General features: G+C 44.1%; 1 protein-coding gene across 1 annotated transcript in view; it reads right to left on the bottom strand.

Annotated features, from left to right (window-relative positions):
• The window catches only part of CACHD1 (cache domain containing 1), a 117,296-nt gene that overhangs the window by 23,145 nt on the left and 81,001 nt on the right, over positions 1-13,150 (bottom strand). Inside the window, exons 8-14 of the mRNA XM_054212023.1 lie at positions 12,890-13,106; positions 8,537-8,686; positions 7,220-7,453; positions 4,321-4,470; positions 3,639-3,762; positions 3,003-3,120; positions 1,108-1,276 (exon numbers count right to left, since the gene is read on the bottom strand). Coding sequence (XP_054067998.1) covers positions 1,108-1,276; positions 3,003-3,120; positions 3,639-3,762; positions 4,321-4,470; positions 7,220-7,453; positions 8,537-8,686; positions 12,890-13,106 — 1,162 coding nt within the window. The remainder of the gene's footprint in view (positions 1-1,107; positions 1,277-3,002; positions 3,121-3,638; positions 3,763-4,320; positions 4,471-7,219; positions 7,454-8,536; positions 8,687-12,889; positions 13,107-13,150) is intronic.

Raw genomic sequence — 13,150 nt, 5'->3', positions numbered from 1 at the left:
GTACTGCGTTTTTTGGATATTTTCCATTTATATCTTGTCTTTCTGGATAGAAGATAATCAAGACGAGGCACCGCATTAAAGAAAGAAAAACCCCTGTATTTTAAACAATCGGCAAAGCAATTTCCATAGGTTTATCAAGTTCCTCCATAACTCCTCCAGTCTAATCTCACTTCGCTATTTGTGGCACTGCAATATAGCTAAGAAAATATCACGACTGTGCCACTAATCCCCCATGAGACCTTCAAACCTGGCTACAAACAAAAGCACTTAATTCAGAACTTCTCATAATATAGCACAGATTTTAGCAAAAACCCCAAGATTAATACTTAAATATGAAAGCTTGCAACTCGGGATGCTTATATAAGAAAATCTCTATGTTCTTAGGATATATTATGTTTTTAATGTTCTCTATCCTTTCCAGACACCAGAACTTGTACTGCCATGAAGACTCTCCCTCTTTCCAGTAATGTTTGAGCAACTACAGAAATTAGTCAGAGTAGAATCGGTTTAGCTTATGAAAATCAGGAAGGCATCAGCGGCCTGAGACTTTTTAAGCAGGTAAGGAAGGGTCTGGAAACCATCATGCCACAGGAGCTCTCGGTTTCCCCCCACAGACATAACTTCCGACTTCCGGATCAGTGGTATTAAATGCTTATGGCAGCAAAAAACTTGCCTAAATCCAAAGTCAAAAAGTACTCCTGCACGACCAGCTGGGACTTCATCCTACTTGTGTTATTTGTCAATAAGCTGCTTTACAGCCAAGAGAACAGAACTTTGTTTTAAGTTTGGTGAGACATCTCTCCCTCTCTTCCTGCTTCACCTTCTGGGAAGGTGATGGAGCAAGACTCCGGGTGCATTTATCTTGTGCTCCGATGAGCAATCCCACTGCATTCACCCACACAAGCGCTCACCGTTGAGCAGGGTAGCTACGATCAACAAAGGGCTATGAGAAGATAACAGCTGATTAGAAAAAAATCAGCCTTGGAAATAAAAGCCTCTCAAGAGGAGAGTATTTCTAGTGTTTTGTAAGAAGAGTTCTATTTTCTGCTGCCACGCTCTACAGAAACATGCCCGAGGCGGTCAAGAGGAACTGCAGGAAAGCTTTACCTAAGGTAGCCAGCTGCTTGAAGTGCAGGCAGGCGTTCGGCTGGCCCAGCAGATCCAGCCGATGATACAGGAGCTTGCTGCTGGGGACAGTGTTGAGATTCTTCAGCTGTTTAACAGGTATTTCTGGCTGTATCACCACCACGCACAGAATAAAGGATGTGTCCTGGACCTGAAAGGCAGAGGCAAGTCACCAAACAGAAACAATGACGCGGAGGCGGTACAGAACTCCTTTTCTATTTAGCGTTCATTCTCTTGTCTTTAATTGCTCATCTCGTCCCGTTCCGGAAGGCAGCACCACACTTCGCCATGCTCTCAAGGATCGCAATTCCTGCTCTCTCTGCAAACAGGTCACTCCTTTTCAAAGAGGCTATTACGGACTCGATTCTACAGAGAGGAGGACTGTGCAGACAAAACTTTCCAGCCCTGCCAGTGTCCATGCAGGGTAGAGACTCCATTACAGCAGCTCAGCTCCGTACAGCCACGCTCCAGTCTGTAACTACCCTGTGTGTATCGAAGCCATTAAGCTGTACAAAAAATACTTTTCCACATTCTACACACAGAATAAAAACATTCAGTTTTCAGGAAAAAAGACTGCATTAAGACCTTCATCTTACTCCTTAATTTGCAATGATTTCTAACGCTGTTTCGTGGATAGCTTTTGAAGTGTCACGAACAGAGGAGTGGCTTCAGGTTCACAGTTGATAAAAACACACTGGCACTCCCATTATGAAGAATACAGACAAATCAACTGTCAAAAATAAGATTTTATCATTACCGCTCTTAATTGTGTGCTGCATGTGTCACATGCTTTACTGGTTTGTATATTTTAAGGATCCTCAGACTAGCAAAACCTGGAGCTGCCCAGCTGCTCTGCAAGGGTGTTTGATATTTAATGTAGCATTACAACATTAGAAAATTAGCTCCAGACACACTCCTATGTGAATTTCTGTTACACAATGACAGATTTAATCTCTTAAAACTGCTCAGCTTAATCTTTTAGGTTGGATTTAACTTAATACTGTGAAATGATCCATAAGTACCCTCCTAAGTTTGTTGGCACAAAAAAGCAGCCAATTATTTCTGGCACCAGTGAAATTCACCTGGATTATATTTAACCTTTGGATTCCATTTTAATCCCTGGGTCAAGATTAGTGTTCAGATATGTTCAAAAGTTAGACTGAGGAAAGGAAGACAGGTGCTAGGCGCTCTCCTAAAGCTCTTCCAGCTGGTAAGAAAGCCTGTTGCATAGACATCATGCTCAGTTTCAATGAAAGCTTCGATATAACTCGTGTGTGTAAGAAAAGTGTTCAATTACAGCAAACATCATTTACTGGCTACTGATACAGCTCTGAAACAAGATCGTTATCAGAATGAGAAGCTGAAATTTTCCCAATTACGTTAATTAATGGATTGTGTTACTCTGCCCCAAACATAACAACAGTATTAAGCAAAAGAATGACTTAATACCAAGCTCTGCCTCAGCACTGTACTCTGATGTGGTCTCTGGTAGGTATTTTCGTGTCACCTGGCTTGTGGTATGACATCCAGACCAGCAGAGATTTACTTCCATTGGGAAAGCACGAGTATAATCTCCACGTGACATTACATTACGTACGCCTTACGAAATGAGCGCCTTCGTGAAGAAAGAGCACACACGTATCCATACAGACACATCGCTGAAGATGACACAGCAACAAACCTGAAATGGTAATTTCACTGGTTCTTCCCTGTAACAAAAAACCTCCACATTCATGCAGTTTCTAAGTAATTAAAACCTTTCATACTTCAATATATAGCAATACTTCACGCTTCACTATATTCAATATATTAACGCTCTCTTCAATATATGAACTTACTCTATGCCATCCTGACACAGCGTCACTTTTATTCCTTACCATTTTCCAGGCATAGCTGACGTTGTAGGCTTCTTTCCCAACTTCTCTCAGTTTGTTTAGATGCCAAGACAGCGAGGAATTCACGGGAACTGTGATGATCTGGCTGCCCAGGGGAATGCTACATTGGCAAATATAACATACGGCATTTTATTACACACTGAGAAAGCTCTTAAGCAAAACCCACCTACTGCACATTTATAAAAATACCGTAAGACATGAAGAGATTAACTGTTACCTGTCTTAGGTGAAAGAAAAGTATACGTATGCTGAAAACGCACTCGCATACCACCACATTTTGAGTGAAAACCCATACTCAGATAACACAAAGGATAAAGAAAACCCCAGACCAAATAGTGGGAAATCTTCCCGACATGGAAGAGAGACATTAGAAAGGGTATCCCCCAGATCAGCTGTGGAAACCACTGCTCAGCACAACAAATGATAAAATGAAAAAAGTTGGAGTTAAAACCAAACCACAACTGTTCTGCATTTAGGGGGATGGAGGGGAATTCCAGCCGAGTATCCAGATATTGTAGGAAAAGGAACTTTACCCTACATTCTCTTAAAATTCCTCTAGAAATGCTTCTAGTGCCCTAAGGACTACCAATGTTTGGCCTTGCAACTCAGATTCCTTACCTAAGGATGTTCTGTCGCACCAGCTCAAATTTAGGAATGTTCTCGTAATGGATAATATCTGTGTGAAGCGGAGGTTCAGACAGCAGGTAGGGCCTGGTAAGGGAGGGGTGCATAAGGGTGTATCCTAAAAAATAAAGACACAAACAGCGAATGCATTTTAAAAACTGAGCCCAGGATGAAAATGTACAGGGGGAAAAAAAGAATACAATAACTACATACAGTTTTTGCAAAGGCTTAACAAATGTCAGCGAGCGAGCAATATTATCATTAAAAGTGTTGCAAATGAAGAACTAGGTAAGCTGCGAATGAAAGACAGCTTCAAGAACCAAGCAATAAAAAGAGGTTGGGATCTGAGGAAAAGAGCGGAACACACGTACGCACCAGTTCTGCCTTTTGCCCTACACATCCAGAAAACCTCCAACGTGACACATGCAGAAAATCCCCACAGCAAGTCAGCGTTTCCACATCAAAACTCCACTACAGAAATTTCAAACCATGAATCCACCTACAATCTTCAGCAACTCTAACCAAGCGACTCCAAAACTAACCAAACAACATGCAATTATTCTTTTAATATCATCGATTACTACAGACTATTTAGAGACATGAGAATTAAGAGCTTCCTTTTGATGGTTAATGGCCTCAGTGGGACTAGAGGAGATTGTCTGAGCCAAAAAGTTACCTTTGTTATCAATGAGGAAAGTGTAGGAGCCCAAGGAGTCTTGATAATAGGTGACATCTTCCAAGATATAGGCGAGATTAACATCCACTCCAACAATCCCAAGCAGCAGGTTTCCAAAGTAACAGGGTTTACTTACAGTCATTATCAGGCCTTAGAATGAGAGAAATAACATAAAGCCATCAGCAATAATTTCTAGTTAATTATTTTTAGAGGAATGAGCACGCGCTTTGTCATTTCAACATATTATACAGTTAAATTTTATATATTATTCCTTGCTGGAACATGGACAAAAACTGGAACGCACACAGGGAAGCTGAGCAGGTTATCTGTCACGTCTGGCTGGTTTTAGTCACTCTCCCTAATTAGTTAATGTATGTTTCTGATAGTGACCTAAGGTAGATTTAATCAATTTATTAAAACACACAGCACAATCAACGTTTTGGGGTGTTTGTCAGTTTACAAGTGGACGCCTTACAGATCAGAAATGCATTCGCATGAAAAAACAAAACAGTATTTTGTTCCTTTAACATCATTTAAGGCAATTTAAACAATAGGGGGAGGAGGGAGGAAGAGAATTTGTACTTGTAAAGCAACAACAGGGATGAACTGTTGCTTGTCTAATTGTTTATTCAGAATATTAAACCTCCTCTGCTTAACTAAATCCCAGTGTGGCCACTGGTACTGGGAATCGTACCCGTAATTACACACTGGTTTGAGACTCACCTTGTACCTGAGGTAAGAACTCGCACTAATACCTCATTTCTCTTACTTTCTACACCACTGCTATTTGGAAATTCAGTGACTCTCTTCCCTCAAACCAATATAAAATTAATTTGCATGTATAAGCTTTTAAGTACGCTTTGATATTTATGTAAGACAAACCTCCTCTATTGCACCATTTCTCATCCTTCTGTTGCTCAAATTTTCCATTATGCTGGGATACGGCTTTGCGAGAGAGCAATAATACAGCTTAATTACCGAGGTTAGGAAACGCAGAAAGTAGGGAGCATTCTGACTCAGAAGAGATTTGCTCAGGAATAGTCTTAAACTTGTTTTGGGACTCAACACACAAGGCAAACGCGTGACCTAAACTCAGCAGCCCTTGAAAACTATGAGGGGCAATGGCTTTAAACTAGAGCAGGGCAGGTTTAGATTAGACATTAGGAAGAAGTTCTTTGCAATGAGGGTGGTGAGACACTGGAACAGGTTGCCCAGAGAGGTGGTGGAGGCCCCATCCCTGGAGACATTCAAGGCCAGGCTGGATGAGGCTCTGAGCAACCTGATCTAGTTGAAGATGTCGCTGCTCACTGTGAGGGGGTTGGACTAGATGGCCTTTAAAGGTCCCTTCCAACCTAACACATTCTATGATTCTAACCCTCAACTACTCTTACGTATTAGCCAAGACTAAGAATATGCAAAGTCCTGAATGAAGAAACACAGAATTTCCTCAATTGTCACAGCAATATGAAGTCACTGCTGTATTTCCTACCTTGACTGTGACGGTCACATCTCTGTACAGAGGCCTGGAGCAGTACCGGAGGAATATCAGGTGAGCTGCCCAAGAACCCTCCAGTTCCAACCCTCCAAGCGTGTGCCCTGAGCTTTTGGAAGGGCACCAGACCCAAAGGGAAAGGAGCAGCCACGCCACAGCTTACAACGATGGCACTTAAGGAAGGGTTAGCTCTGGCAGTGAGACCCGAGGCCAGGTGTGCATCCAGGAGCTCTGCCAGCGCTGTGGCAGCAGCCCAAGCCCCATCCCAACCTCCTGAACCTGCCTCCGGCAAGAATCCAAATAGCATCACCGTGCAGCGCACGCTTACCCTGAGCACACATTAAACTAATTTCTGCGTTTCGTGCACATGTGTCAACTCACACACATCCTGGTACGCTCCCAGAAGTCTCTATCGATATCTACACCTTCCGTCTCTCCATGACTGGACGTAGCGGTGAGATCAGATCAAGCTGAACACACGGTTTTTGTTAACAGGGCATCTAATTTTAAGGTAAAAGGGCAGGTCCACGCACCTTGCCACCACCACAGCATAAATTAGAAACTGATGAGAGAACCAGACTGTACCCATCTGCTGTGTTAAGGTATTTTTCCGGATGCATTCACAGTCCGTGGAAAAACCACCACCAGGCTTCCACTAAATTCAGTGCATCCTGCGCCCCAGACTGGCCGGGCCCCCACCAGCCAGCTCAGGCTCCCTCTTCTGCCCAGCACTGGGGGCACGGCAAGTGCGCCGAAGGGAAAGGAAGAGCTGACGATAGCAAATTCTGGACAATAATTAATAATCTGTCTTTGGGCAGTGGGGAATGGATGCTAAACTAGTTATGAAGAGCCATTGCTTGTGGGGCAAAGACAGAATAAAGGGAACTCCAGCAGGAAGGATGACTTCAAAGTCACGTCCGTGGCTCCACAGCAGAGGAGGAAAGGGAGGCTCAAATGATAACAGCTTTTTCCTCTCTTCCACTGTGGGGACCTGAGTCTGCCTGTAAGATGTCACGACGTACAGAAGTACTGAAATAATGAACGCTGCAATGGCGCAGCATGGTCACGGCTCTCGTTTCAACATGACAAAGTTCCTCCCCTCAAGCACAAAGGACTTCTCTCCACAAATTGAGTTACGGGTGCTGTATACACACACATATATAAAAACAAATTTCACCCCGAGAATCCAACCTGAATCTATCTACTCCATGTCTTATTACCACTTTTTTCAGAACTAGACCTTCTGCAGATAAAAAAACCTGCTGGCATGAAAGGCGAATTTTATACTTGCCTTGGGAACACACCTAAAAGCATCACCTTATACAACTACAGGATATTTGAGAATATGTAAGCAACGGGAACGTTATCTCTTTTGGTTTTATATCTAAATTCCATGTAAGCACTTACCATCTCCCATTTCATCTGAGAAAGGCAGACTGAAGACTGCCTCATCGATCATCCGGTTGGGGAGGTTTGTATAGAAGCGGCCAACTGTGGTTTCCAGGTTACTCAGTTGGTTCAGGACCATCATGCTTCCCTTGACCACAGGGAGGGCGGTTCGGTCCGGCACCCCGTACTTCACCGAGTTCTGCTCTGCCAGGTCCCGCAGAAAGGCCAGTTCCTTCAAACCTGTCACTCCCTCTGAAACAGAGATGCGAGAAATAGAAGGAAGGAGACAGAAGCGGCTTACTTCCCATCAAGGCTTCTGTATCTTACTCCAAAGGACTGTCAATAAAAGCAAAACGATACATACGCTATACTGTAGGACAGAATATAATTATTTAAGCCATAAGTGCCAAAAGACTAGCATGGTTTTAGGAAAAGTAATTAGCTAGTACAAAATTTAATAAGATTGCCTCTCACATACTGTTGCACTGTGCAAAAATTCAACACGCTGTTCACATCACCGCTTTAAACAAAGATCTTTTAACAAAGAGTTATGTGACCCATAAATCCACAGGACAGCTCTTTGTTCTCCACCGGTGGCTACTCCGCATAAAGGACCAGGAGCATATTATACGCCTTTGGAGATAACAGGCTTTGTTCTTTAGCTTAAACATTAGTTTCATATTTTACACGAGTCTCAAGCTCAATTCCTGCGGACAAATCAAAGACTTCTGTCCATATTAGGCCTCAAATGAGTATTTAAATTTACAGTCAAATGATACATCAGCGTAAGCATTCGTTTCCTCGGCTAGAGTCCGTGTGCAATTTTTAGTAATACAGCATATAGCCTGCTTACTGAAAATGCTCTGTTGGAAAAAGCACAGAATACCAAACTACCGTGTGTGCGATCTTCATGTTTAACTTTACTCTTAAATCGGGTCCGAAGTTATCAAAGCACTTCAGGTTACGTTTGATGTTACATTCATGCTCCTTGGCTAATGACTGGGCTAGAAGTCACATATATTCTCATTTTGCTGCACCAGGAAAGTTTACAGTTGCAATAATTATCAAATTTAATTCAGTCTGGTTGCCATTAGACAATGTCGGCAACAATAGTTTATACCCTGAGCAGCTGCACTGCGATATACAAGCATGTAGTGGCACACAGGCTTATACACGAGAGGTAACATCTGGATGCAGCCTCTGGATTACACAGGCCAAAATCCATTAACAAACTGTTCCCAATAAGGCGTGGAATTACATTTGGATGAGCTTGATAAACTAGCTGTACAACGAAAGGGAATTTTCATCCACTGGAAACACAAAAACTTTTCTCACCGTTCATAAGCGCGTAAGTGAGAATCATGACCGAGTTATTGAGGAAACTATTTTCTTCATTGATGACACGTAGAGTAGCTTTTTTATCATCTTCCGAGGAATCTTTTGATGTAATCCCAGCCGAGAGATAAATTATGACCATATCGGTATCTAAAAAGAATTATATATATATATATAGCAGAAAGTGCATTAGATTTTTAACTCAGGAAAGCCATGTGGGAAGAGCCCTTACATCTGCTTACAACCACGTATTGCCAACAGTTTCATCTGTGAGATTCACAGGAATCTACAATGGAAAAACTATTGGCAGAGATCGTAGGTTGTTTGGTTGGACTCGGTGATCTTAAGGGTCCTTTCCAACCATGAAGATTCTGTGAACACACCGTGGGCTTATGAATTATACCCTGCGTTATTAAACTTCTATTTAACAAACACCAGTTTGATTCGGTGCCTACCAGCCACCCAGAGGCACCGTGGCTTGTTTCTCCTGAGCAGACCCCACCAGCACCTTCTGGCCTGGCTGCAACCAGGCAGGAGCGCGCGAGGCCAGGGTGCAGCATGCTGCAGAAGCTGTTCTAACTCCATGGAGAGGGCTGAAAAGCAAAAAGCCTGCAAGTTTTGACTCCTGACCCACTGTTCTTCTCCCGTCCTGCAATGAGAAGCCCATGGTGCTCTCCCAGCTGTTGCTGCTGCAAGAGCAGCGCAGGGCGCTCGGCATCGCTGAGCTCATCCTCCCTCTTCCACTAAGGTTCGGCTGTGCAACCAGGTCAGCCCCTGCAGAAGCACCCCAACAAGCCTACGTGAGAAACTCAAAAATCCCTGCAAAAGCCTTTTTTCACCCACTGCTTCTTTGTGCCTTCATTAGCACTGCTGCAATTTAGCCCCCAACTCGCAGGGCGACAGCTGGAGGAGGCCGAAGGATGGAAGGCACCCGACGCTTTTGGATGTTGTCGGCTGGAGCGTAAAGCTCGCGAAATGCGCTGCGACACCCCGCCGTTCCTCATCCGCTCCTTTCACGTGAGGTTGAACACGTTTTTCAAGCTGAGTGTGTTCTCAGCGAACGGCCTGCCTCAAAGCCTTTGAACGTGTAAATTCAGATCACGGCTCACACACCATCCTGTTTCATCATATTATATCTCGATACTGAAAGTACTTTATGCATATAATTAAGACACTTGTAGGGATGATACACCACCATATGATCTGAAGCACATGAGGTTAGTTGGTTAGATACCAACTTTGTTGTCTCATCTGGGTTTTTTTGTGGTTTTGCTGTGGATTTTTTTAAATAGGTACGAATGCTTTGACGTGTGCATTTTGTCATCGTGACTTGAAATTCATGAATTTCAGCCAGAATTGGCTTTTGATACAAACAAGTTAAGAGGAGCTGTTATCTGGGGGGAATTTCTGCCTTTTTTTATAGAATCATAGAATCATCTAGGTTGGAAGGGACCTTTAAGATCACCAAGTCCAACCATTAACCCAGCACTGCCCAAACCCCCACTACCCCGTGTCCCTCAGCACCGCATCTGCCCGGCTTTTAAACCCCTCCAGGGATGGCGACTCCACCACTGCCCTGGGCAGCCTGGGCCAAGGCTTGACAACCCTTTCCGCGAAGAAATTTTTCCTAATATCCATCTGAACCCTCCCCTGGTGCAACTTGAGGCCGGTTCCTCTTGTCCTACCAAGTTATTTGGAAGCTAAAACTAGGGAAAAAAAAGCCAAGCCAGGTACTAATACAGCTTTGGCTGTGGTTTAAGGAAAATTGTTAACGTGTTTCCTAGGCTATAGCATAGCTGTTTTTTATATATATACACACGTATACAACCTAGCTATTTAACTAGAGTTTTTTCAGGCAACGGTGGTGCTCGGTGGCAGAGCGGTTTCTTAACACTTTGGGATGAGGTTCTGCTGAGCAGCACTGCAACAGGAACCAGCATAAGGCAGGAAACTGGGACGTGTTCAACAGGACAATTCCTCCACCTCTTACCAGTAGTTCCCTTCTAACTTTCCCAGTGCGCGTTCGGGAGCAAGGCCGTATCTCAATAGCTTCCCCGACACACCCACACATTGTTCTCCAGGAACAGGATGTTAGAAAATTAACAGTGAAATGAATGATATTTTTTCTCTAGGTTTATTTTTCTTTTTTAAAAAGATGAAAAGATTATTTACAAGAAAATGAGGCATGCTTTATAAACATCCTCTTCTCCAACCTATTGTGTCTCACCCTATGAATTCTGAAATTTCCTATATACGCATTAGGTCTTCAAAATCTTTCACACTTAGAGAAAACCTGAATCCAAAGCATTTGCCTTTTCTTCTAACTTTCTGTACTTGTGCCCCAAAATAACTACTTGGTATGAAACCTAGTAAAAGTAGGTGTTTTCACATTAATGAAGAACATGCCAAAATCTTCTAATCCTAATATCCATAAAACATATGTAGGAGGATGCTGCAAGATCCTCCAGCTGATGTTCTTAGAATAACTACTAATGACTAATATGCATCTTATCCCAGCCAGCTTCAGCAGCGCTGGAGGTTTTTTTTATTTTATTTTGTATTTTCTAGGAAGTTGCACCCTTTTCATCGTATTGCCAGAGGATGGCAAAAACCTGCCCTTGACAACCCCGTCTTTCAGCTAAGCAATGTCCAGTCAGACAAACGTTTCACTGTATCTGTGGCCTAAAGTTCAGAAATTGGCTGAACCTTTAATAGCAAAAGCACCATTTTATAAATGGAAGGAGTCACATGAAGTAGGAGCACATTTCCTTAGTCTTTCCAAACCACTTTCATTCCTGGACTTTTCTTTTTGATTTCTACTCTTCTGAGCTGGTACCTGGTCTTCAGGACAATGACGAATTTGCAATCAATGGATCACGCTATGGGACCTGCGTTCCGTAAATTGACTAAACCGACCAAGATGAGCCTGCTTTCTCCACCCTGCCGCGGCACTGGCAACATTACTCAACTCCAACGAGCGTCCAGAGCACAGCTTCAAGAATTTGCTTTCCGCGGCTTCCTGGCAAGCAAATGTGCCACTCAACTTCACATCCATCTTTTCCACATCTTTCACCACATCCTCATTACAAAAACACACACCAAAACCCCCCAGTCTTGGGAGTGGGAAGGAGAAAGCCCATAATGCGTACACCAAAATTCAGCAGGATATTCTTAGATACAGGAAAATTCAGCCAGGCCAACCTCACATTCCATAAAATATCACCCATAATTGGTATTCTCAAAAAACCCTTTTCGCTGAGAAACAGGCCACTTCCGTAGGATTCCAGTTATGCTGATTACGCAGTAAGTCAATGAACCCGCAGTAACAGCAATTTTTATTGAAAGGAACCCCCCGCACACATTTGGGAAACGATTCAGCTATCGGGCAATTTAATCCTGCGATTTCACGTTATAGTTTAAAAGAAAGTCAGCAAGTGAAACAAATTAAAAGGGAATGGCCATATTCAACAGTCGCTCGTGCAGATTCCAGATACCCCCTGCCGAGAAGGACTCGGGGGTGTTGGTGGGTGAGAAGCTCCACACGCCCCGGCAATGTGCACTGGCAGCCCAGAAACCCCCGCAGCCTGGGCTGCATCCCCAGCAGCGTGGGCAGCAGGACGAGGGGGGATTCTGCCCCTCTGCTCCGCTCTGTGAGACCCCCCTGCAGCGCTGCCTCCAGCCCTGGGGCACCAACAGCAGAAGGACACGGAGCTGTTGGAGCGGGGCCAGAGGAGGCCCCGGAGATGCTGGGAGGGCTGGAGCCCCTCTGCTGGGAGGACAGGCTGAGAGAGCTGGGGGGGTTCAGCCTGGAGAAGAGAAGGCTCCGGGGAGACCTTCCAGCCCCTGCCAGGCCCTAAAGGGGCTCCAGGAAAGCTGGGGAGGGACTCTGGAGCAGGGAGGGGAGCCACGGGATGAGGGAGGACAGCTTTAAACTGGTAGAGGGGAGACTGAGATGAGATCTAAAGAAGACATTTTTTACACTGAGGATGGTGAGCCCCTGGCCCAGGTTGCCCAGAGAGATGGTCAGTGCCCCATCCCTGGAAACGTTCCAGGTCAGGTTGGAGGAGGCTTTGAGCAACCTGATCTAGTTAAGGATGTCCCTGCTCATTGCAGGGGGTTGGACTAGATGGCCATTAAGGTCCCTCCCAACTGAAACTATTCTATAATTCTATGATCAAGTAAATGCTACTTAATAAAAACAGGTGCGCTTTTTTTTTTTTTTGAATATTCAAGACACTACTACACTCCTTTGGCCTCTCGCCAAAGCGCCTCCTCTTGCCAAAGCGAGAATCTCAAGTAAGAAAACATTTGCAAGCCTCAGAAATAATCAGGATTGCACAACAAGGGACTTACTTCCTTGGAGTTTTGTGCCATTGTTTGTATTTCGTATCAACTGGAAAGCCTTCTGAAATCCCACTGCGTGCTGCGTAGGGCTGTCAGACGACTTGATACTGCTAACGAAGGTGGACATCTTCCTTTTTGTCTCACTAGTGGCAGGAGACAGAAACGTCTTATAGCACTGATCCAGCGAGCAGGTCCTCACTGTGTCTGCCACGGTTAACACGGAGATCTTGAAAGAGAAGAAACTATATTGGATTACCTTACCATTTATAA

The sequence above is a fragment of the Rissa tridactyla genome, chromosome 8 (genome assembly GCF_028500815.1).
Source record: "Rissa tridactyla isolate bRisTri1 chromosome 8, bRisTri1.patW.cur.20221130, whole genome shotgun sequence".
In the NCBI taxonomy this organism is placed as follows: Eukaryota; Metazoa; Chordata; class Aves; order Charadriiformes; family Laridae; genus Rissa; species Rissa tridactyla.
This window is presented reverse-complemented; position numbering and strand designations above follow the sequence as displayed.